The sequence below is a fragment of the Halichoeres trimaculatus genome, unplaced genomic scaffold (assembly GCF_033239565.1).
Source record: "Halichoeres trimaculatus isolate MK-OKI-2021-1 unplaced genomic scaffold, fHalTri1.1 fHalTri1_scaffold_4, whole genome shotgun sequence".
Lineage (NCBI taxonomy): Eukaryota > Metazoa > Chordata > Actinopteri > Labriformes > Labridae > Halichoeres > Halichoeres trimaculatus.
The window spans coordinates 29,258,484-29,285,743 of record NW_027437182.1 but is presented as its reverse complement, the minus strand read 5'-3'; the positions used below and the strand labels follow the sequence as shown (position 1 = coordinate 29,285,743).

At 40.3% G+C, this 27,260-nt stretch overlaps 1 protein-coding gene across 1 annotated transcript in view; it reads right to left on the bottom strand.

Moving 5' to 3' along the window:
* Positions 1-17,277: 17,277 nt before the first annotated feature.
* gabrg3 (gamma-aminobutyric acid type A receptor subunit gamma3) overlaps positions 17,278-27,260 on the bottom strand; it is a 151,213-nt gene continuing 141,230 nt past the window's right edge. Inside the window, exon 9 of the mRNA XM_074667970.1 lies at positions 17,278-26,014. Coding sequence (XP_074524071.1) covers positions 25,736-26,014 — 279 coding nt within the window. The 3' untranslated portion in view covers positions 17,278-25,735. The remainder of the gene's footprint in view (positions 26,015-27,260) is intronic.

Genomic DNA, 27,260 nt, shown 5'->3' with positions numbered 1-27,260 from the left:
ATGGAAACACTGAGGGACTGAAAACACTGTTGTATGCATACCAGGCCTGTGGTTGGCAATATAACTGTAGATTAGGGCTGAAATACAGAAGAGGGATTTCCTCCGCCTCGAGAATTCATTTAAATGTCAAAAGGCCCCAAGAATGGTATTTCCTCCTGGACTACTTTATGGCAAAAGAGCTGACACTATATTGAGCTTCATTTCAGATCCCTCTAGCGACTTTTTTTTTCAAAAAAGCAACTAGCGACAAATCTAGTGATTTTTCTTGAGTTTGGAGACTGACGTGACGACCCTTGCATGCTGAGCCCCTCCCCTATCCAAAATCCCTCATGTACAGACCTAGCTTATAGCTGTCTCCCTTGCAGCGCGGTTACACTGTCCATCTGAGCTATGTCCAAGCATACCTCACAGTACAATTCTTTCTTTTTTTCAAACAAATTTTCATTTGTATAATGATTGCGCTTTTTGTTTGTACTTGTCAGATAAATGAAGCTTGTGTTAAATCTGAGAATTCAGTTTTTGCAGGCTTTATTTAGAGAAGTGAAATGTCTCCATGAACTCTTCCAAGTCTTTTTGGGGGGATTAAGCTCAGAGTTACAAAGTCCTGAAAATCTTGACTGACTCCTCTAATAAATGTCATTTTCTTGTTTGTTGTAATGTTGTATTCTACTCTCTGTTAAAGGTAGTGTCTACAGGAGTTGTTACTTTTTTGTAAACACAACATTCAAACTTGGCTCCTCCTCCTTGGATCAGGGCCAGCGGTAGCAAACACCAACAGTTTCCAACCGTGACTACATGAACACACTCACTAGCCCAGCAATCACCTGCAGCATCCTGTTTTTTCCTGGTAGAGACTGGAAAGCTGTGCATCTGTGTTACGCCACCAAGCTATGCGGCCTCCCCTAGCTTCGCGAGCCCACACCTAGCCTAGCGGGTAACCTTACCGGCTCCTGTGTTTTCCCTTGCGTGTTGTCGTGAACCTGGACGTGTTGGCTGCCTTACCCTGCATGTATGCAGCATGTCCCTGTTCTGGAGGGGGTTTGTGTGTGTGGTCACTCACCCCGGTCGACCATCCTCTCACCCGGACCAGCCCGTCCTCGATCCGTCCGTCGTCTTCTCAGCTACGTCGGTCCATTTACCGGCCAGCCCGCTCTCTTGTGTTCTTGTTCAGATTTTAAAAGGTGTATTTACAGTTTTCATTCTGTGGGGTGACCAACTGTGCTTCCATCTCCAGTTTGTCTCTTCTGCCGTCGCGTCTCCTCTCCAGACAGAGCCAAAAACCTCAGAAGTCCGAGCTCTCCTCCTCAGGTGCAACCCCTTGATAATTAGTCCTTGAGTTTGCACACCACGCCCCCCCTCACGTTTGCATGTGCGTCTGGCCCTGTCACTCACCCTAAACCACACCTACCTACACAATGGCAGAGAAACCTCTCATAACAATCTGACTTGGCATGTTGGCACAAGCTAATCACGGGTATTTGACACATGCCTGGTTAGCAGGGAGCCAGCTTGGGTCGTTCTTTGCCCAAGGTGCTCTCCAAGTGCTCGGAAAGTGAAAGTTGAGCCAAGCCTCACCCTTATTTATGAAAAAGCTTAGCATTTTTGTTGTGTTTTTCTTTCTCCGCGCTACGCCCCCTAAAATTGCTGCCAAGGATAGCTCCTTCCACTTGCTAATCAACAGTCCCTTGCACATAGGGATGAACAATCAAATTTTAAGTGACATTGCGATGTGATAAAATGCAATTTTCAAATTGCAAAGGCTGCAATTAAATGAAAAAAAAAAGTTTTAAAGTGCAGTTAAAAAGTACAGTACACACATTCACATATTTCAGTGGTTTAACCAGAGATTTGATCTTATTTACATTTCTGCAATTTATTTAGTGTGGGATTCATAGAGGAGAGGATTCAAATCTATTTTTTAAGTTACTGTTTCCTATTGTTCCTTTCTCTTTCTTAAGGTATTCAATGATGATTATATTACACGTGTACAAGGTTTAATCAGTCAGTCAATATTCTGCTATGATTGTAATAGTTAAATAAAAATATGTTATTTGCATCAATTAATCTCATTACATCTTGACATGTAGACCTGGCCTACAGGAAAGAATTGCTTATATGTTGACAGTATCCTTTGTCTTGTTGATCATCATTAGAATTTGTTTTTGCTTGTGTTTAGTGAATAATGTAGAAGATAAACATCCCCCCCAAAAACCGCATGCTAAATTGCAATCACAATATTGGTCCAAAAAAACGCAACTAGATTACTTTCCAAAATCGTTCAGCCCTACTTGCACACTGGGTGCGCTGTGATTGGCTGATGTAACCATGCTCACTCTCCGCCCAGAAACTTCTCCAAACATCAACAAACAGGCTGAGGAGTGGGTTCAAGGCAGTCCCAGACACTGACACATGTACAGAGGCCCATAGGGGACGACTGAGCAGGATTAGTCCTGTAAAAGTTGACAATTGATTTTGTTTCTTACTTTATCTATTTAAGGGTAAATTGTTTCAAAACTGACTCTGTGTATTGAGTGTCCTTCAGGGCTGAAGGATGGTGCAGTTGTTAGCACTGTCCCCCTGCAACAAGACAGTTCCCTGGCCGGTCAGGTGTCTTTCTAAGTGGAGTTTGTGTGTCCTCCCTGTGCATGTGTGGGTTCCCTCAGGCTTCCTCCCACAGTCTAAAAACATGCTCATCAGGTTGATGGGTCACTCTAAATAGCCTGTCGGTGAGAGTCTGTGCTTATTTGTCTCTAAATGTGAGCCCTGTGATAGACCTGCAGCCTGTCCAGGTGTACCCTGTCTTGCACACGATGACAGCTGGGAAAGGCTCCAGCCTCCGTGACCCTGAAAGAGGAGAGGAGTAGAGATAATGGATGGATGTGCAGCCTAGTGTTTAATTCAACATATAGCTGAAACAGTGCTCCATACATCTTCTCGTGTGTGCACTTTGTTGAGTCAAACATGTCACAAAGGTGATCTCATTCATCTCACTCACAGTTTTCTCCAGATGAGAGCTCAGATGTTAGTGTTAATGAAAGAGCGTGTGTTCATAATGACACAGAATCAGCACACAGTAGTGCCTGCTTTAAGCCATATATATATATGTACGTCGTATTTTGACTTGCTGTGACACTATTGTTCCTCTGACCGTATGAACTAATTAATTACAGCGGTTCAATGAGAATTCATTCGATTTCCTCCAAGAAGTCTCCTCTCCCCACGGTTAATGCTCTTATTCATCAAGACGGGATTAAATGTGTTCTAGCCGCTGTAATTAAGAACTGCTGCGAGGGGGCTTAGGAGGATTCACTTTAAAGGCTATTTTAAAAACCCTGATCCTCCTGTTACAACACAAAGTAATACGATACAGACTGAAATACTCCTCTTTGATCGCAGCAGCACCCAAACTGACCTCATACGGTGTCTTTACCAAGTGTGGGAGGAAAAATGACAAGGAGCGTAATCACACAGCAGGTTGTTGTTTGATTAATTTGTACAGATGATTAAAATGTTATTGCAGCAGATATTAAAAACATGACTAAAATAATTATGAGTTGAATCAAAGTATGAGAGACACAATTAGAGACTGTGGCTGATGGTGCACAGTGACCTTCAGAGGGACCTTTAAGGCTTATTTTTTAGCTCTGATATCCTCAGACTCCATGACGATGCTATGCTAGAGTTTTAATTACATGATGCATTGAGTGTCTTTGAGTACTTAAAAAGTGTTCCATATGTCCTATCAATGATTACTATTTGAATAAATAAGAAACCTTCATTATCCTACACAGATCCAGCTCATCCTCTGACTTTCATAAGCGTATTAAAGCAGCATGTGCCTGCAGAGTTGGAGACAGCAGATTTCAGATCTGCTGCAGTTTCTAGACCACAATAATAAGATTCATTTTTTCTTTCGCAAAGGCCTGCATTGTGCTATACAGAATAGAATAGAATAGAATATAACTTTATTTTCATTGTAACAAGTACAACGAAACTGTACAGCAATCAAGAAAACAAAAGTAAGAAAGTGTATAGAAAGCTCCATAAGAAAATAGATGATGACAGCTTGTCCATCATTCTCCAGTTCAGCCAGCCTCCACCTCCACAGGGTCCAGGACTGAGCTTCTTCAGTCATGCTCCATCTCTGTCTCCTGGATCCTGTCTGCTCACAGCAGGTGAAGCTCTCCCAATGTGGCGTTGGTGTCTGATGTTAGCTCCATTAGCCATGTCTGTGAATAGCATGATGCTACTCTGCCCTCTGGTATTCCCTCTGTTGCTGGTTTAGCACAATTAGCTCGTCCATCTTTTTGGAGATAGATCTTACGTTCCCAATAATGATGGATGGAAGGACAGGTCCATGTCGTCACTTCTTAGCTCACACCTGAGAACCAGCACGTCATCCTCACCTCCTTCTCCTCACCTTGTGGGAAGACATCAGTCCTTGCACCCGTTAGCATTGACATGCTACAGGCTGCTAACAGCTGAATTCACATGTTAACAATGCAGCCATGGTTACATGTAGGATCTCCAGACAAACACAGGAGAAATAGTAGTAAAAATATCACTGAAGCCACAAAAAGTTTAGTGTCCACGACCAACAAATGAGCCATACAAAGTGATGATCCACTCCAAAATCAAAGATACAGACAAAATAGTGTATAGAAAAAGTTCATAAAGCCGGATAAAAAACATAATGAAAAACAATCATGATTAGGGATGGGTGCCAAATTAGGTACTTTTATAGGTACCGACTGAATTCTGTCAAAAGTACCGGGTACCAATTCAAGTAAAATCGAAAGGCACCATGTTTAGGTACCAAAACGCATCCTTGTGACTATAAGGGAGTGGAAGATTAAGCAATTTTCCATGCTGGACATGAATGACGGATTGGCGGTGTCTGCAGTGATGTGGACGCTATACAGGTCTGTTGTGGTAAAGAGAGAGCTGAGCCAGAAGGCGAGACTCTTAATTTACCAGTCAATCTACGTTCCAACTCTCACCTGTGGCCATGAGCTGTGGGTCGTGACCGAAAGAACAAGATCGCAGACACAAGTGGCTGAAATGAGCTTCCTCCACAGGTTGTCTGGACTCAGCCTTAGAGATAGGGTTCGTAGCTCGGACATTCGGGAGAGACTCGGAGTAGAGCTGCTGCTCTTCCGCATCGAAAGGAGCCAGATGAGGTGGTTTGGACATCTGGTGAGGATGCCTCCTGGACACCTCCCTGGGGAGGTGTTTCGGGCATGTCCAACTGGGAGGAGACCTTCGGGGTAGAGCCAGGACACAGTGGAGAGACTATATCTCTCGACTGGCCCAGGATCAGCTTAGTATCCCCCCAGAGGATCTGGTGGAAGTGGCTGGGGACAGGGGTCATTGGTTTTCGCTGATGACACTGCGGCACCCAGACCTGGATAAGCTGTGGAAAATTAGATGAGATGAGATTATTAAACAAATTGATATTGTTAACCACATAAACACAAAAAAGGACCGAAAACTTGTACCGTTGAGTACCAATACAGATTGCCAGGTACTGGGCATCAGTACTGTATCATTTCAAATGTGAAAGGTACTGATGCCCATCCCTCATCCTGATTTAATCCAGATCCAGATCTTGACATTTTTCCCCATAGCGCCTCCTAATGGGGAACATTTTCCTTGGTCAGAAGCAGAGTTTGCTGATGTTTACGCAGCATGTAACACTGCAGAAAACTGACCACTGATCATCTGGTATCAAGAGACACCTGAGGGACAGGTGAGGTTTGATTTCATCAATCTGTGATGATGGAACAAGGATGTTTGATCATACTGAGATACTGATTTTTAGAGAAATCACTAAAGGAAATAATTCATGAGTTACTTTAAGGATTGATAAATATGTCAGTGAGAGCTGCTGACTCTTGGTCATTTTCACAAAATCAAATGTAGCTAATCCAGACCCCCCTGGATTAGAGTGACCAGACTGATGCACCATCTCTTGCTGCAACTACACAAAGTTTCTGGAGACGCAGTCCTCGTGTTATGACGTTTAAACTGCAAGAGCTTCGGGTCCAGCCCCCTAAGTCTGCCTCATGTATCTCTGTGTGGAAAGTGTAGAAGCCTCCCTCCTGAAGTAACCAACTATAAATATACCGATAAAGCAAATTACTTTCTTTTTAAAACAAACCTTTAGTTAGTTTCTCCATCTAATGAAAATTAATGAGGCGCGTGGAATAATCCTGGTTTACTGAGTACTTAAAAAGAAGTTTATCCTCAGAACATTTAAAATCACAGTCGTGGTCTTCAAAGAGTTGGTCTTTGGACAGATGTCCTCCCGATCATTACGAGTGCTTTAATGGAACCAGCTGACATTTGGCTAAGTACGCCTGTTTGCTGTCTCAGCCAGACTAAAAGGAAATGATTAACTTTAATTTCCCCCTGTTTGTCCTGTAAACCTGTCAGTCTAGCTGGATCTCTGTGGACGGCTCCTGTCCGTCCTCACATACTGCATGTGTAATGTGGCCGGGCATTGAAATGTGGAGACAGCCGCTTCATGTGAAGGATTTTTGGATGGCCGCTGTGTGCAGTGATTGAGCTCTGCGTGAGGCCGGCTGCCATGGAGGGTCAGGACACCGCAGGTTTTCTATTTATTCAAATGTAAAAGCAGCTGCTCTCACTGATTAGAGAGTTTACCCAGAGAGGGGGAGGAAATCAGACGTGAAGAAGTTTGTCGCTGGACCCCAAACCTGCAAACTCCCAGACCTGTGAGACCCAAGGTGGGACTTTCCTGATTCACTGCTCCACTCTGCTTTGTGCTAAGGTATTTTATGATAATTATCTGTGGCTGCACCGAGCATTCAAACACCAGTCATCAAAGCTCTATTATTTTCCTTTCAGCCCGCAGATGGGAGGTTTGAGAGTGAGCGTCTGGTCCTGGATGAACCACGGTTGTGTTCACAGCTGATCAAAACTCTGTCCCCTTGTGACTTTTCCTTCCTCTAATAAAGCAGCATTTGCATATCTATAACAGAAATGTATCACACTTTCAATAGTGTATTGTTTATGGACATGTATGAGATGAGTGCAGAAAAAGGAAAGAAGACTGCGAAGCTTTGACTTAATTGGATTTCTTATCTGGCTTTGTGTGCATGAAAAAAACAGACTGAGTGAGAGATGAAGTCACGATCCTCGCAGGGTTCAACTCTCATCAGCTGCTCAGGACAAACTGCTGTCCTCTGGAGGGGACAGATCTACAGGTGAGATACTTTAAACATCAAAGTGAGCCCAGCTTCTGATAAAGAGGCAGTGAAAAATCAACTGCTGGTTTCAGTTAAGTTCATCTTAATGGAGAAATTTGTCTAACAATTTTTTAACCCTTCCTCAAAGTTCAGTGACAACACAAAAAACACTCTCTACATCCTCCTCCCAAAGGCATCGGCCCAGTTTTGATCTTTACATACAGACTTTGAGATACTTCATCATCCTAAAGTGTTGGTAACCTATAGAGGGATTATTTGTTTATCAACAATGCGGATGCACTACCGAGTATAACAGTTTGTCAACTGACGTGGAGGTGTTAAGCACAAAAAAAAAGTTTTTTGAACTAAATATCATCACCTATATATGGATGGTAAACGGCTCCTACAGACGTTTTCAGCAGAGAAATCCAGCATGTACCCAGAGAGCAATTTAAACACACAACTGTCACTCGATGCCCGTGACTGCTTTGTCTGTGGACACTTATCAGACTGTGACAGACCAGGACGTAAACATGTGTCAATAAATCAGAAACCCTCCCAGACCAAAAAAGAGCACACAAACTGCTGAGTCTGAGACTCGGTTCATTATAAAAGAACCAGAAAACTACGTCCAGAGTTAATGATTTACCCGAAGACGTTGCTGGTGTTTCAGTGTGAAGTGCGACCCTGTTAACTGGTTACTCTGGGCCGTTAATCACTGATACTGAATTTAGTGTTTGAAAACGCTAACTCGTCTGAATAAATGGAGCTAAATGCTGCTTCTGCGATCAAGATGCGTGCCCATCTTTATGATGAAGTAGGCTGATAATCCCTCTATAAATGACCTCATTGCTTAGATTTCCTGATTTCTGTGTATGCATTAGTTATGACCCCAAACCGATGTCATAGTACTCCAGTCCAACTCGAGTCTGGTGATGTAGGACTCGTGACTCCACTCAGACTTGTGTGCTGATGACTGGGACATAAGCTCCGTTTCAACCAAGCAGTTCAGTTTGGTTCATCTTGGTACAGCATGCATTTTGTGCTGTTTTCATTGACTAAAACTAGAACAGGTGCCCAAATTACCAACCTGTACTGTCCCACTTTTGGTACCCTTCTGTTGGGGTGCCAGATGATCTGATCTCAGAAGGTGGAGCTAGAAACAATGCAGTCCTTTGATTGGTTGAAAGAATCGTCATCTCCTGTGCGACAGCAGCTGCTGTATTTCTCCTGGCGGCACACACAGGCTGTTTTCCAAACTCCCACTAGAAGTGCCTGCTATTTTTGCTGAAATTCAGTATTAAGTAGGTAGTGTGATAAAAGTTGCAAAAACTACAGTATACTAAAAATCCCCAGCTCTCCTACTGATCCAGGAAAATTTCTCAGTATGCAACTGACTAGTCTATCTGGCATACTGCTTCCCACAATGCACGGTGCTAACGCTGTTTGTCGATACGGGTGGCAGGTTTCAGTGAATTCCATCTACTGGAATGAGTCAGCTCTATAATTACAACACAACAACGTTAACGTTTGAAAATCTGTGAGACAAAACTAAAGTAATGCGATAGAAACATCGGTTACTCTTGTCACTTCTAGTTGTAAAAGCCTTGTTTACTTCTACCGATTCATTAAAGCCCATATAAACCAATAATTACCTTTTTTTTTTAAAATAATACTTGATTTCCATCAGCTGTAAAAAAAAAAAGTCAATCCTATCCAGATTTTTTAAAATAAACAATATAACTTTTGGTGTAAGATTAAAAATCCTATTTGATGTTTCTGACGTGGTATGAATAACAAAATAATCAAAATGTCACGATCTACCTATGGTTTGTTTTGTACATTTTTAATAAAGGTAAAAAAACAATCAGCAGCTGTAGCTCCACCTTCTGAAACTTAAAACCAGTGCAGTATACTACAAAACAAACCCAACAGAAAAGTCACGTCATACTACATGCAAAGGCAGCAGGAAGTATGCATTCACTTATAGTACGTAGTAGGCAGTATGGAAAACAACCACTGTCCTCATGTTAGAGGACTCTGAGCTGGACAGGAAGTGCTGAGCAGGCAGATTCATCGTCTGTCCATGTGATATCACAGAGAGGTCAGAGTGTCTGTCCACTGTCTCCTCTTCATCCTGACAGAGCTCAGTGATTTACCTGCATGAGTCATTGTTTGAACACGCACAGAGTGCTCACAGAGGCCGACTCCGACAATAAAAGAGGCCCTGGTCCATGAAGCAAGAAAACGTCAGCTCTGGAGAAGTTCTGGTTTCTGATAACTGCCGCTGGTTCCTTTAATAACAGAGGCAGAGTGAAGTACTCGCTCTGATGTGGAGTCATTAGACCGTCTGTGAGGAACAGAACGAGGAGAGGAGGAGATTATTCCTGCGGCTAACTGTTTACATCCCTCCTCCCCTACACCTGCTCCCAGCTGGCTGCACACGAGGAGACAGCGAGCTCTCACTTCAGTGAGCTGCACGGCTTCATCCCTCAGCGCATCAGCTGGGAGCCGTGTAAAAGGGTAATTATCACTCTTAAACAAGTACGGCTTTTTTTCTGAGTCAGAAACAACCAGACAGAGCAGTGTGTGTGTGCGTGTGTGTGTGTGTGTGTGTGTGTGTGTGTGTGTGTGTGTGTGTGTGTGTGTGTGTGTGTGTGTGGACAAGGAAGTTAAAAACCTGCAGTAAGATGTTTGAACTCTTACGACGCAGTGTTCGCTTTGCAGAATCTTATCTAATGATGGTAAAGTTTGCAAGCATCACATTCAGAAGGTTAACTAATTAAAGGAATAATCGAACAAATGCAGCCAAACTCCAGCAGGTCACAATTCTCCAGCCAGTGGGATTAAATCAAACGTTCAGTGTCAGAACAAAAAGATAAATGACAAAATACCAAATGCAGGGTTTGGTAAATGGAAACATTTTGCTAGAAATGCAGTTAAAAGTCTTGAACAATAATGATGCAAAGTAAAAGTTTTGTTTCTGAATCTCTGCAGGCTTTACCTCTGAAGTGATGTTTGAGTCATGCTGGCAGCGTGGTTGTTTGTTTGTTTTTTCTGACCCTGAGTTTTTCTGATATTTTGTGAATTGTTCCTGTTGTGCCGTGCAGCTCTGCCTCCTCTCCTGCAGTGTGGGTGTTTTTCTCATTGTGTGTGCGTGTGTGTTTGTGCGTGTGTGTGCCGGTGAAACAGGTGCTGACACAGGTGCTGCCTCTGATTGGTCCGTCAAAGAGAATTTCTGCCTCATTCCTAACCCTAACCCTAACCCTAACCCTAACCCATCATTTTTTTTACCATTAAGACCATTTTTGATTGTTAATTTTTCTGCCCCAGTCTGAATTCACCTGTACTGTTGGCTAGCTTGTTCCTGGAAACAGCAGGGGTCAGTTATCATGTAATGTGTCATGCCATCCGATCCTTCCCCTCAGTCAGGGACATAACATGTTCCTGACATGTGATGTCCTGAGAGGATTAATCCCAATAAACACCTCCTGTATGTTTGATTTACTCACACAGGAGGTGACAAGAAAAGCTGTTTCCCACCAGAGAAACATTCTCAGGCTCAGATCAATGGACATTCATTTTCTCACATCGTCTGAACACACATAATGATCTGCTGCTGGGACCAGAGGACAACGTTTCAGTCATTCTGGTGTAGCCGGTGGTTACAGACTTCTCTCATCTTGCAGGGTTTACGTCTGCGATGCAAACGCTCATTTCTTGGTCCATTACCTACATCGTAGTAGCACTAGTTAATTTGTTTCCAGTAGGTGTGACTTCTGCATCACACCCTGGTATGGAAAGTGTTCAGCAGTAGACAGGCATCCCTTCAGAGGGGGATCAATACAGCACACTAAAATCCTTAAAACCAGCCCCCCAGTGGAAGACATGAACAGGTCACGCTGCCATGGCAGAGCCTGTAGAGTTGTTAAAGACTGAAATCCTTCTCTTCACTGCTTTACGCTGCTGCTCTCTGCAAGATGCTACAAGGCCGTGAAAGCTTCAGCTCTAGACTGAGGGACAGTTTCTAACAGACAGTCATACATGAACTGAACTCTATTCTTCCAAATGAAACTGATCTTATATACCTCTGGGAAGGTCTGACAGCCCGCCATTGTTGCTTTTTGCTCTGAGACCTAAAACTCAGGACACTTTATTGGTTGTTTAAGTTAATACAGATTTTATTGCGTTACAGGTATTGTTCAACGATTTTCAATAAAATAAGATTGGAACATTGAAGGTATACGCTGTCAGTTATTCAAAAAAAATAAAAATAAAAATCGGTATCGGCCCAAATCGGTATCGGCAGGTCAGTGATCGGCCAGAAAATTGTGATTGGTGCACCCCTACTTCAAACACAATATGGTCTCTATGCCGTCTCAGTGCTGGCTGCTCTTCTTTGTCTCCTTGTTTGGATCAGAGCAGACTTTGAGGTGCTACTCCTGACCTATAAAATACAAAATGGCAGAGTGGCATCATTTTTAACTGACCTGTTTAACCTGTACGTGGCTGCACTGGCTCCTCCGGGTCTGGTCCACTGAGTGTTGCAAAGGTTGAGATGCTCTGTGGATGAAGGATTTTTATTCCTGCGCCATGGGCCAGTCAGCCTCTGGGTTGAAGACAGGTACAGTTTAGACATTCAAAGAGGAGATGCTGAGGACTCAATGTGTGCTGTATGTAAGGACGTGGTCACACTGGCCATCTGAACTGTGCTGTACTCAAACAGGATTTGCTCTCCTGGCCTACAGTCAGACTTGAGGCACACAAAATAGATAAATAAATAATAAAACTTTTCTGTTGTCTTCTATTTAACACTTAACAAGAAATTGACAAGAACAACAAATAAAGTTAATAAATTTAGATCATGGCGTTACAAGTGTGTGAATGTATCTTGCAAGTGCATCGCTGTAAATCTCTTGGGACATCAGTTTGTTAGCTTGCAATCGTATCCATTTGGCAGCGTTATCAAGGCAAACAAACCAAGTTACAGTCATTCTTTCCAACATAGCTGGACAAGGGACTATGGATCTGTTGCCAGAGATGGCCGAAGGTCAAGCGATATGCACCCTTTATTATTAAAGTATGGTTTGTATCAAGTGGGCAGAGTCTTTTTGAGACTCAGCACGAAAACAGCTATTCTGCCCCTGCTCTCCTAGCATGGCAGATAGAAAACAGCTTCTCCAAGAAAACTCAGATTCAGATGCTTCAGGCTGAAGGAAAACGCTGTAAAACTGCACATACAACGAAATAAATATCAGTGTGACAGGGGAGATTTAAATTCCAACTCATATAACATTTTTTAAATCTCTATTAGTATCAAAAACGATAAAGAAAATATGGCGCTAGCTCGATGCTAACGTATACAGCGAATTACATAGGCATGCTAACGGTTAGCATATATTGATCCTAGCTTACATCTAACACCTCAACTTTCATGACTGGACTACATCATAAACACTTCGAGAAATAACAGAACAGTTGTTCTTAAAGTAAGAATACTCACAGACGAACGTTTTTTTCCAACAGGAAGAAAAAGGGAAAATGTGTAGAGCAATGACTGACTTCAGAGCAAGCTAAATAAACTCAAAACATGCAGTAACCACTTTCAGACACCAGATGTCTCACTTCTCTCATCAACATTTAACAGACAACACAACAGTGTTAGCAAAGCGATGCGAAACAAAGCAACACATTTAAAACTTTCTCTTCTGTTAAAAAACAGGCAACGGGAGGAGGTTATAGCATTTCTCATTGCATAGCTTAGCATGGAAAAACATTGAGGGGGAGATTTTCCTATCGACTGTCAATGATTTTATTAAAGAAGTCACTTTGGGCATGATTGTGTTTCAAAGTCAGGGAAAAGGTTGCTTACCCCTGCCCTAGAGTGTTATAAGAGAAAATAAGTAGACTGTTATAAAAACTGGCTTTTTCTTTCATTTTCAAAAAGTTTAACATTACATGTCGGGTGATACTGACTCAGTTTAGTCCAAACAGATATTTATAACTACAGGAAATGAGAGAAAATAAGCTCTTGATTCTAAACCACTTATATATAGTCTCTGAATTTGCAATTCTGACTTACCTTTTCAGGAGTTTACAGTTAATCTTTTTATTTTGCTCAGTTAAGATTCATCCATCGTGTGCCCTTGTTAACATCATTTTCAATGTCTGCCATTAGTTTATTTCTGAATGGTTCGGTTTTTATTGTAGAGTTCTATCACAGTCTGAATTCTAAAAATCTGGAAATAGTTGAAACCTGACTTTACTCTGAATATTGATCTCAAAACCAGAAGATCACAATGTAGTTTCTAGATTTTGCTAGAAGTTTATTTAACTAGGTAATTTATCCCACTTTGGCTCTTTTTTGTTCATGAACTATAGAATTTGATTTTAATCTCAAATTTCTGATTCAAACTTAAGTGCCACACATAATGTTCTTCATCCTGGATTCAGATCCCTGAAATCTTTCAAGGTGATTGTTGAACACTTCAAACGTAATGCCTCCACTTTCAGTCCACTTTCTCCAGACTGTTTGAAATATTTGTCTACCGTCGTGAGAAAGCCTTGAAAGTTGCTCAGAAAGCAGTGAGGAAAATGTTGCAACGTCAGGTTGACAGAACCGAGTTTGTTGTGTGTTGCAGGCTGATTTCTAGTTGCACTCCATTATGTCAGAGAGAACAGAGTTACCATGGCAACTGACAATTTGTAGGGCCGAGTAGGCAGGTAAGGGGAGGCTGACAAACACAGAGCTGATCTCTGTCGGATAAACTACTTTTGTTTTTGTTTTCCGGCTCATTTTCAGCTGCACGGCTCCTCCACAGAGTTTTAATGACTGCACAGACAGGCGCAGTTTTTATGAATGAAGCTCTGTGAGAACCTGGGCTGAGGCTGAGGCATTCAGAGGAGCTGTTCCTCTACATCATTATCACACTCTCCTTGTTTCTGCACCTCCATGCATCATGCTGGACTGTCTCACAGGCATTTTGCACTGTTTACTCCTCCTAACCCCTGACTTTGAAGACCCCTGCGTCTCCCATTTTATAGCTGCTGATGATGCCTTGGAGGGGGTCCTGTCTTCTTTTACTCACCCTGCCTCTTTATCCGTTCTCGTCTTTATTAAAGCCCCTGTGAGGAGTTTTAGCTGGTTATGAAACAGACGAGAAATAAAGCTGGTGCCTCGGTATGACCCACAAAAGCAACTGAGAGCAAAACTGACGGGGCTGATTATTCTTATATTGCCATTTTTTAATGAAACTGCTGCTGTGGGGAAGGTGTCAGACAGAGTAATTAACTGCAGGACGCTGGAATAGCTTTTCTGACATTTCCCACGGTAAAGATTCACAGTAAGTGATCTGTTTGACTTTTTAAAGAACGCAGGAAAACTTTCTTTGCTCAAAATTACGTTAACGTCATGGGAACAGGACTAAACAAGCAGAGATAAGTATACAGAAACCAAAAGTCTCTGACTGAAGCTTTAACTTTAAGCGATACTTAATACTCCGTAATTAATCCTTATTTTTTTGTTGTTCAAAACCAAAAACAACATTGATTTATTTTCAGTATCAAGGTAGAAATACGGCATTGATAGGCGTCTACTCTTCAAACCTGTTCACTATAAATTATCTATTACCAGAAACTTTAGAAGACTCTGCACTTTGTCCTCATGATCCTATTTCCTTTTGTTTTTAATGTAAAATTCACTAAAGCAGGAACTCGTAGCTAATGATGAGCCCACAGATCATTATACCTTGAGCTCCTTCCAGCTCATTTGGTTGGCTGCTCTGGTACCCTGTTAACAGCCACAGCAGGCTGATTTTTCATGCCCAGCAACTAAGTATCACACAGACAATGCTAACAAGTGGGGAACATTGTGGAGTGCTGAGCAAAGAGCCAGGCAGTTTGGCAGTAGCAGACTGACACAGAGCTAAAGGGAAGATTAATTTTGAAATAATAATACAATCACTCCAAAGGTTATTCAACGGTTACTCTCTGATTTGTGGACATCAAGAAAAAAAGGCAACTGCTTATTAATGATCCACTTCATAAAGAGAGACCATATGAGACAGAAAGACTGACAAAAGGAGCCAAGTGCCAAAAACTGCAATTCCTGAAACGTCCACTTGAGGCTGGCTCCAAAAATGAGACAATACCTACAGGTGCCTTTACTTTTTACACTTTTTACAAACAGCTACAGCTGCATGCTTATTTTGGCAACAGAAGTACCACGGAGTACTGTGGTTTGTGGAGCAAAGTGAGAAGGTAAACCACCAAAATGCTTCTTTATTTACTTGTATTATCTGTGGTTATTTACAGGCCAAAGATGAGCACAGAGACGACTGAGTCTGAGACCTGGTGTATGCCAGAAAACTACGTCCAGATAGAGAACTGCACCAACTTTCATGTCCTGAACCATCCAACCTCAGTCCTGAACCAAGTTTTTCATTAACTACATTAAGTTCCAGTTTACACGACAACATTTCATCTAAAAACGCTAAAACGCAGCGAAAAACATCTGCGTTAACACGGAAACTCTGAGGGACTGAAAATGCTGTAATAAGCATGCCAGGCCTGCAGGTGGTGCTATAGCTGTCTTGTCCAGAAGCAGCTTTCGGTAGATCCCTTCTGAAGTAGAATTGGACCGATCATCTGGTGTATTGGCGAATACTAAGAGCAGAAGTGGAGCAACAGATGCTCATTTTGTTGAAAGACAGTCAGCAGATTCAGTAGATTGAGAAGCACAAGCACGACACGGTAGTCTGTGACAGTCTTAACAAGGGTGCTCTTGTCCTGTTGTATGCGTTTGTGATGTCGAGTGTGACGTCAGTGTTTCCCCTGAAAACGCCGGCTTACCGTTTACACAGCAACGATGTCGGCAGCGTTTCAGAATAATCCCACTCTGGAGGCTGTTTTCAAAAGTATGCATTTCAGGTTGGCTCAAACACAACAAATCTTTTGCGTTTCACCCTAAAACCGTTGTGGTGTAAACGGCCCCTAAGTAAAATAAGGGTTTAGATTTCATCTGTGGGTATTTGTTTTTTACAGACAAACCTGGTTAGCTGATACAGACACATGGACGTCTCTGGTGTTACATTGTAAAGTGTAACCCTGTAAACTGGCAACTATCAGCCAATAGTTACTGACACATTCAGCTAAAGGTCTCCAGTTAGCACGGTCACTCTTAACACCAAAACACCAGTTGCCCTGCAATGGCTGTAAACCAGACAGCATAGCACAGTATCACTTCTCGGTAACTATGAACCAGACATCTTTAAGCTGCTTACAGTTTGATTCAGAGTTCATGGCGCACTAATGCATCTAAATGAATGGAGTCGAATGAATTTTCTGTAAAGGGGTCTGTAAACCCCTCTGTTAACACAAGCACTACGCAGCGGAGTTAATTTTTACAGCCTGGTTCATGCTGCGGCCATGATTTTAACAGACTTACTTGTAAGTGATACATTTTTTTAAACTAGCAGGGGCCCTATAATTGAGGGTATTACATATCTGTGTGACTGCAGGGGGCTGTTAACATGGTGTCTGCCCTCTGCTTACCAAACTTTTTTGAGTACCAACCAGCCTTTGTAATGCCATTGGCATCTTTTATTGTTTGCTTACCCTTGTTAGCGTTTTAATGCTCCTAATGAGCACAAAACCCAAACTATACCAGAGGCAGGAGGAAAATCCCAGTTAGTGGGACTAAACGTGTTCTCTCCTTTCTGAAGCAGCTAAAGTGCAAACTTCCTGATCTGAGAATGCCGCTGGGTTGATGATTGGCAGCCATTATGTATTTTTGTATAAGGTTGTTGTTCTCATGGATAGATTACTTCTAAATTAGTGTTCTCCAGCTTTGACCTTTTTCTAAAACAATTCTGACAAATTCTGGAAAAAGATTCACCTCCCAAGAAGTAGATTTGCTCCTGTAAATGGGGTAAATGCTAAGCTTTTTGGTGGAGGGGTCACAGAAATCAAGATCACATTTTTCACAGAGGATTTCATTACACAAAATTAACATCACATTTGTACATTTATGAAAAAAAAACTTTATTTCTTATTTTCTTGTCCTTGTAATAAAGCACATTTCATTATATAAAAAAAAGAAACATAGATATGAAAATAGCATGAGCATCAGAGATGAACTGTATATGCTTGAGCCAAAGCAGAAATATCATCATAACAACCCCACTGACAGGACAACACGCTGCTGAGGAGTACACTCTCTACACTTGCACTTGTCTTTACCACTGAGTAATGAGATATCTATGTCACACTGAAGCCATGAATATGAAAACACAAAGCAGAAGGAGTGTACAGTTGGGTATTGTGTGTACAGCAGGTTAAGAAGGAGATAGTCCATGTCAACAAAAATATAACTCACCACTGCTGAATAACACAAATGGTCAAGGTCTGGCTACAAAATGAATGCTTGTGTTAGAAAAACACTGGGTGTAGAGCAACAAATACAGTGATGGATGAAAAGGTGCACATGACGTCAACCATCTCAAAGCACTTCTACCCTATTATTTCTGTTACGCTCACAGTTTCCCACTGAATGACACTCCATAGCACAGCACTGAACACAACATTAGCTCTCCTTTAAAGCCCCAAACACAACATCTTTAAAGACAAATCAAACTACCAGAGAAAACTCAAGTCTTTGGCTTGTTCATCACAATATTACTTATTGAATGTGGCTTAGATCACTTCAGAGTTTGCTCCATCTATTGTACTTCAAATAATCAAAAATTGCAGGAGTCATCTGGGAATGGGTTCTGTTTGTTCAAGCCACCAAAGTACGGGAGCCCACAAGGTATTTGTTTGTATTTTAGTTTGGGCTTCTTTTTCAACCCATCTTGTTGCAGACTTTATTCATAACACAACAGGCTTGACTTCCCCTTGGAATAACACAGAAAAACATGGGGAACAATAACATGGAGAAAATGAAACTCCCATCAAAGAAACTTGAGGCTTTTGTCATTTCACACACTAAAATTTGAATTCTAGTCGCTTAAAACTAGTTTAATGTGAAATACAGAATTCAAATTTCATTCGCTTGATTTATAAGCACAAAAGTTTAAAAGAAAGCAAGACAATCTTTGTCCCCTCACAAAACTTTTTTCACCCCTATTCCCAGATGTCACAAACAATACGGCCCCAGAAGAGCCCATACGCCAGAGAAGTTTTTGTCTGTTTCTGGTGAATCAAAAGAGGTTAATAAGAAATATTTCCAACACTGACTGAGGAATTAGTTTCCAAAGCATGTCTCACCATCTGTTCTTCAGGCAGCAAACAAAGCGGAGAAGAAACTTTTTGTATCAGAGTTTCAAATTGAAGCAGGAGACATGTTTTTGTCACAAACCTCTCAGGGCTTCTGTACCAAATGTCAAAATAACAAAATATTTTTGTCAAAGCGATTTACGTAGCACGTCAGCGACAGACAGAAAGATAAGTTTCATGTCTAAATGTCGGTCCCTCCTTATGCCCATCTGCTTAATCCTGCTGATCCTTGGCACAGATGATTCGGTGCCTAAAGCTGGTTCACTGGTTCAGTCTGGAGCCACACACATGCCCATACTGGCCTGGGATCAAATCCCAGCCTGAATCCCCCCTGTGCTCCCCCGCAGTCTGGAGGGGTAATATTGAAAACTGTGGTCTGTCCAGTTGGAAAAACATGATGTAAATTATATCACGGAGGGACAGAATGGGAAATCTCAAAGATATCACTGATTGCAGTAAAGCTGGCTATCAGGTGATGATTCCAGTCTTTTCAAAGAAGGAATGGGTATTTATAAGATTTTACAGAAACCAATGCCCTTATGGATTCTGGTTATTGTACTGATTCTTTATCGATTCCCTTATTCATTCTTCCTGTAAATTTTCTCTGTGCAAAAAATAGCTTTACAGGTTTTATGTGTCAACAATATGTTATTGAGTTTATAAGTAAATGAATATGAAACTGTCGCGTCTCTGGCCCTAAATTTTAAAAAGTAAAAATTGCACACCACGTGACGTTGATGTGGTGTTTTCATTTTATGTTATATGTTATTGAGCGATATAGGCCTCGAAGTCTGTCTCGAAATGGTTATAGCACAACTTTGAGTTTAGAACATCGAGCTTGCCGTAGTTATGCTAAAGTCAGCCACGAATCTGCATGCACCTTTTATTCCATCCTACCTGTTTGTAGTTTGATGTTTGTAGTTTTCAGTATTGTTAACAAAAAGTAACTCTGGTATGTTTCTGTGATGAAAGGTGAAATTCTGTTGTAAACCTTAAGTTATACCAATGTATGCTAACCTAGTATAGTAGTATTAAAGCAATATTTTCAAAGTGTTATGTAGTTTTTGTGTGAGAGGTAATGTACATTTCTCTGTGTTCAGATCTTCAGTAAAACTTCAAGCTGAAAATCTTGAATCAGAGATTTCTTGGGAAACTGTTATCAGTCTGCTAAGCTAAGACAGCTGCAGCAGACTAGTCAACGTAAAGTCTGGCAGCTCTGGCATAATGTAAAGAATCAATAAGGGAAAAATAAATACTAATGACGCCAATGATTGAAACATTTCTTAGCAATTCTTAACAGGAACTGGTCTGGATACCCATCCCTAGTTTAAAGACATATTTAACTCATTTTGTCCAAACCTTGAATCTAGCTTAGAACCATCACATGGATTAAGTACTCTTCATTGATTCAACTGAAAACACAGACTAAGGACAAAGTTCCCCCCCAAAAAATAGTGGTTGTTGATTTTGTAAAACTTTTTCTTTGTGTCAGTCAAAATAAATTTTACTCTGCACTGCTACTTTATATCAATATTTCAAATATGGGAGCACAGAATACCTCCTCTTTAAGGTAAAACCAATATTTGATAATTCATAAGCTACTGTGAGACAAAAGCTAACTCTTGTATTCAAACACTCTCAAATTTATACTATTATTGAATTTTGTTTAGCAATAAAACTGGGGGACCTCTGAGCAAAATGTCTGCCACGTGAATATGGTGAATTGGAGGTTTATTACAACCTTGCACCAAAAATATATAATTCATGTCAATCAGACATAACAAAATCAAGTATTGGGGGTATAAAGGGCACACTACAACTTGAAGCATGCTCTTTTCTTAAACTTTTTGATTAAATTTTGGTTCATTAAACCAGATAAAGGGTAAGATTATCTTGGTAGATGTCATTTGATCGTCAACACTTCTTGGTTGTATTTAAAGGAAGTAGTTACGATGGAATGAAGAGCATAAACATTACTGGGAGGACGTAACGCCTTGTTATGAGCCTGACATTACTAAACTTATAGGAGATAAAGTTGAACACTACACCAAACTTTCTGTCTCTCTATGTGACAACAACTGATTTCTAAAGGCTTCTTATTGTAAGAATAAAATGTATAATCAGTGTTTGTACACTTAAAATTTGGGGCAGTGAGGGTAATAAGAAAAAAATAAAAACTGATACAACACTTGTTGTATGTTACACATTCACAATAACTCTTGACCTTGTACCCTTGAGTCTTTCTTTAAAAGAATGATCCAGAAGCATTTTTCTATTACTGTTGTGCTTATGTTGTCCACGCTTGCTGGATAATATGAATTCAGATACGAGTGTATGTACAAAACAGGTTGGCAGTCCCATTACTGTAACAGTCAAGGCGCAGTTGAATGGAATACAAACTGACAAAAGAGCTCACTTAAACCAGCCTGTCACATGCCTCTTCTCTCTGTCTGTGTTTTAACGTTGGCTTCAGTAACTCTTCATTCTAATATGGAAATGTGGAAATGCTTGTAAAGTTTAGCACCACTCGTAATACCTTATTGCATCACCCTTCATTGTAGAGGGACGTCAGTAACATCTGGGATTCACAGCATCTAAAGCTATCGTTTGACACTCGGGCACATGAACCATTGACCAATTATTAACCAATGACTTTGCGTTCACATTGTGGCCAAATACTGCAGTTTTCACAGGTACAACTCTGTGAAGAAAAGTGTTTTCATTTCACTGCATTCAACAGCTAACATTAGCATTCAGCCTCTTCTAAGCTAACATTCCACCTAGCACATTAGCATCAACCTACTATATCCTGTAATCCTATTAAAATGATGATCATTTCTGGAAGTTAAAATGCTGTGTCATAGTGAGCTAAGACTAAAATCGATTCATACCAGAGTGCAAGTCTCTGTGCTATCAACAGTGCTGTAAGCTAAAATATCTGCTACAGTTAGCTAGAGATCTACCTAGTTAGCTGGGAGTGTTATACATCATGGTAGAAAACAGCTTATCCGTGTAACACTATGAAAGAGGATTGTTGGTTAGACAAGGTTTAACTTTTAAAAAGAACTGTCAGCCTCTCTCATTGAATCATGCAATGTGATGAAACAGTGCTGTTAGCTAGGAGATGCTATGAAAGGTAGGTCTAACTGTTAGCGAAAATCTGAAGCTGTGTCTAGCGTCAGAATTTTACTCAAGACTCATTATCTTGCCTTGATGTTGGGTTTCCGTTAATAAAATGTTATTAACATTTACAGGTTTAGACCTATTCATGTTTTTGTAAAGTATCTTGAGATAAAGTTTGTAATGATTTGGCGCTATACAAATAAAGACTGATTGATTGATTGATTGGTGGCGTCCTTCAAATTATCAAACTATTTTGTTGATGCGGGAGATTTTCAACTAGCTTTTTATGCCATTTTTTTGTTATCTTACAATGCCATCAAAAAGAGCTTTGAGATAGAAATACAGGCTCCCGCTAGCTTAAATTGTGTTTTCCTAATCCTGTCATATCAGACATTTCCTTTCTTGTAAAGGCTAATGCTAACAATGGACTCCTGTCTTTGCTCTTCTGACATTGTCAATCAGCACTGGGGGATAATTGCCACTGTTGGCTTGAATTGTGTAGCTTTGTGTATATTTGAGCCACTTAAAAAAAAAGTAAGTAAGATAGTAAGGACAAGAGTAAAAGGCACTCAAGAGTTCGACCATTTGGCTAAATTTTACACATTTCATGGGTTAATGAGGTGCTACTACTAGCCAAACCTTCTTTAATTATTCACACAAAAATCAAGTTATATCATTAGCAAGTATGGGGTAGTAACTACACTTACAGTTGCCTTTCTTGGGAGTTGTTGCAATATATGCTACTGTTTGCTATTATTTAACTGTATGGATGATTTTTTTAATATATATTTTCAAAGAAAATTAGCGATTATATGCCTTTGGCAAAGCTTTACTTAAAATGCTATGGTTACTTATCCTCTCTGGTCAGCTGATATGCTTTAATTCATCAACACAATGTCAGCTGTCAGTGGTCTTGCTGGAAATGTACTCCTATCTAATTGTTTGTTATGAATACCAGGGCAGTGTTTAAACTAAGTCAGGGTGATACACTTAACAGAGTTTTTACTTCCTTTATAGTATTTCACTAAGCAGTAAGCTACGGTTATTAGATGGGAAATAGATACAGTTGTTTGATTTTTTTTGGTACTCCCTGAGTACTTAATTAGGATGTGTTTCATCAGATAGCATCAAATTTATGTCCTTATGTAAAATAACAACAGTACATTTTATTTGAATGGCATCTTTCAGGACAAATATCAAAGAAGAATATTATCAGCTAAGAAGTGGTACTGTTGTCCAAGATCTGACTGCTTGTATTTCACTCAGCGTCTCATTTTGCAGGGTTGTTTTTCTGCTTGTAATAATGCACTCTCACTGTAGCACACACTGCATACAAACAGCCACAATGTGAATGCAACATCATCAAAAATCTGTCATATACTCCTTAAGTTAACAGAAACATTCAAAACACAGGTACTTCCATCAAACTGTGTTGTGTGTGCGGTTTCAAAGCATGAAAATGTGACCAAAGTAAGAGCTGTTTAAACTTCTCAGACAACACAAAGGATCTGGCACATGTGAAGTATTTGGCACATACATAACAAAGAGAATAGAAAGAAAGAAACCTGTTTGAAAAAGGGATATAAAAAGTTTCCATTACTGCCCAAAGCAAACATACAGCCTTCAGTGAGGCGAGGTCTTCACCATGCTGAAGTTATTATCAGAGGTAAATATGTATTTCTGGTGATCATCTCAGCTCTGGGTGGGCTACGCTAAGGCAATTCATTGGCTACTAATGCCAAAACACAGGGGAGTCAAATTAAGACACAAACAGCAAATACTCTACCTACCAGTCAACTTTACACACTCCCCAGAGTCATTAAAACTGTCTACTAAATTCAAACAATAGTCAAACTGAGACAGGATAGATCAGAGCAAGTGTGATTATATTAGTGTCTGTAATAATGTATCAATGACACCCACTGTATACTGTATGGTTAATATGTGCTTAGACTGTAAGAGAAAGAAGAAGCTAAAGCCTGGCTTTCTAACTTCATCTAGTGGTGCTAAGAGCTCTGGCATGAGGTGAGCAGTGTGCAACAACAGTACATGAAGTGAATATGTGTAGCATCTGGAAAAATCAAATTTGAATTACACCCATGGCTGCCTTTGTTCCCTGGATGTTTCATCTCAGAGGGTCCCAATCTGTGACAGTGCAGTTGGTGGAGATAAACGGCTGTGCTTCCCTCACTGTTTGTAATTATATTTAACCACAGTTCTCTGTTTTTTCATAACTCCTGATTCATTTTCCTGAAATACACACTCATGCACTGCTCATGACAGACATCAGTCGCCTTCACATTCTGGCAAAATGCTGATTCATTTTTTAAAACATTGATACCACAGACTATCTGTACACTTGAAACAATTACAAAGCAAGAAACAGTCAAATAAACTTAGCATACACAGTTAAAACAAATTGGGAATGCAACCAAAAACTGTCTAAAGGGGAAAAAGAAATTCAAGCCAAAAAAATAAAAAAAAATTTGAACAGAAGCCCTATAAAAAAATTGTAGCAGGATAAAACAATTCTATTAATTATTGCACTTAAACTAAGACAGCATGACCTGAAAACCACTGCTAAGAAGCATATTACATCATCAATGAGCAACACTAGTTGAAAATATGACTTCTGATAGTTTTGCTCACATTCGTTGGTTTGATTTTTCTGAGTTATTTCGACCGTTAAAGAAAAAATAATTAAGACAATTTAATGGTTGTTCACAGTTTGATTTCATTATTATATCAAAAAACTCAGAATCTGGGTAATGTTGACCAACTAAGAATCAGGTGATAATGCTGAGGTGGGCTCTTAGCCTCCTTACAAACACTTACTCTGTGTTTGTTTGTAAATCAACTCAACCATGACCCTGATTTTGACAATCTATGCAATAAGTCTTGATTTCCTCACATTGGATGTGTTAAAATAGGCTGTGCAATCGTTAAAAAAAGAAGTCTTTCAGAACAAAAATTTTTTTAATATAGTTGAATTTTGCTGTAAAAACTGATATTTTAATGGACTTTAATGGAGATTTCTTGGCTTTTGCAGCCTGCCCCTGGTGGAGATTCCAGTAACTGCAGAATTTTGACCACGAGAAGTTGCCACTTGGTTTCCATCCTTTATGCTAAGCTAGGCCAACTAGTAAGTTACTGTGGCTCATTTTAAACAAAAGTAGCATCAAACTTCTTATCCAATCTTTATAAAATAGCCAGCATGTGTGTTTACTTCATGATCACGACAACTATCTCCTTAAAGGATGGATATCTGTTGAATATGTCACAGCTGGTACTCTGCTCAATTGCCCTGACAGCTGTTGGTTGAAAGACTTTCACATTAAAGTTTTATTCCCTAGTCTGACGACAGATCTGTGTCTGTATCAACACCTAAATCTAAAAACAATTATGACAAGAAAGCGTTTACTATTCTTTCTGTTGTTAGGTTAAATCAAATCGTCTTCTTCCCTTGGAACCAATTTATTTATTATAGCGCACCACGGCTGCTAATAGTGTTGCAAGCAGGAGGAATGAGTCATGCCAAATGGCTGAAAGTCAGTGAGAAGAGATAAAAAGTGAATGATTTTTCATGTGGTTGTTACAACAAATGGCTGTTTTATAAATGTACCTCAAAGCTCTGAATGAGAACAGCCATAATCAGTCAAAGCCAGGCTCTTCTTTTTTCTCGTATAAATCATTATTCCCTGATTATTGTAGCAGATAGTATCTACCCCTCCAGAGGAAGGCACTATGAATGGTTTGAATGTCCTTGGATTTTCATCAACTGGATTTGACTGATGGCTGGATAATACCGTGCCAGCTCTCTCCCTAAAACACAAGTCTTCATCCTGATAGAGAAGTTTCAGGGAGCAGCGCGAAGCACATTTCTGTCTTTGTCTCGGAGTTGTCATTAGCACACAGCCGTCCCGTCCTCCTCTGTGTGCAGCATAATGAAGGGAGTCAGTATTGTGTTGTATTCTCGTACCTGAAGTCGCAAAGGCAGAAATCTCGTCTTGGCACAGGCCTTCCCTCTTTGTTTGTCTCCAGGTAACAGCGCCGGGTACCGTGGGGCAGAGTTTTTTTGGTGTTACCTTTTTAAATCATATTATATTCCTTCAATGTCCTGCAAAGTGCTAAAGGTAGAGATATCCCACCCAGTAGACGATGTTAAATAATAAGAAAGAGGTGGGAAAAAACACTCGAGAGTAGGCGTCCAGCTCTAGTAAATCTATGTGGACGCGTCCTTTCCTCCACCCTCCTCCTTTACACTCCTCGAAGCAGCAGAAGAAGCTCTGACAGTCTTTGCCGTCCAAACACTCGTATACACTAGTGTCCTCAAAGTCCTGCCAGTACAGCGAGTTGTTGAGAGCGATGGTGGTGTGTGGAGGTCTCACATCCAGGACGGAGTAGTTCTGAAAGAAGTGAGAAGAAAGTTTAAGTCATCTGATGAAGGTTTCTCTCATCGCAGTGATGTTTTTACAGAGGAAGCTTCAAAAACTGTTTCAAGCCCTTTGTCTCCTCCTACTCATCGTAGATGATAGGGATGCTGTCCTCTGGTTTATTGTTTCATTTAGGTCTGGTTTTGGATTCTTTTCCAGAGTTTTTAGAAACTCTTCATGTTTTCTAACTAACTGACATCCAAACATCATATGCTACAAGGTTTCTTTCTGTTAAACAGAAGTTATTACGTTTTTGTCAGTGTAACTTTTTAAATGCTGCAAAGGTCTTGGCTGTGTCCAAAATCATTCCCTTTTCACGATACAGTGTCAGAGATGTCAAAAGTATTCACATTCATGACCCAAATAGGAGTATAGATAGTGGGGTTTAAAAATACTTTTTTTGAAGTTTAAGTATGAACTTTTTACTTAAGTAAAAGTGTTAAAGTACTGGTCTCAAAAGTACATCAATTATTAAAGTAAAAGTGTAAGGGGAACAAATGCCATTAAGGGTCTTACTACACACAGACTAGATTGCTTCAAACTAATTGAGGCTCGCCCAAATGTTTGATTAAGTCATTTATACTAAATTATAAGTTATAACTGTAAATCCCCTGCCGCTGAAGAACAAGGGTGGTTATGTCACTGTCAGTGAGTAAGCAAGAAGTGTCCAAAATGTTGTTTCAATTTTGCTGAGTAAGCAACAACATATATGAAGTCCACAGCATCTAATTCACCATATAGTTAGCACCGAGTAGGGAATGAGAGTGATTTCAAGCACAACCCTTGACTCATGGTGCATTGAAACGAGATCAGGCTCCTTATCATGTCTTGATGTTGGGTCTTTGCTGCTTTTGCAAAGCATCTCTGGATAACTTTCTTTTGTGACTTGGGGATATGCAAATAATGGTTGATTGATATTGTTACTGATTTAAAAAAAAATGGTATGGAGTGTATGTGAAATAACTTGAGGTTTATTTATCACTATCTTATTAGTTTTAATTCAAGCCTGAATGATATGATTTACCTAAAATTCACAAAGAATCAGGTGTTCAAACCCAACCAACCCTACACTTTAAGTCTAACTGGATTTTTTTCAGAAGCAGAAAAAGCATTTCACTCTTTTAATCCTTGATAAGAAATTCAGCTGATGCCATTCTGTTCCTGAACATGCTACACACCCACAGGCCAGATATTATTACAGTTAAATCATACATTTAAC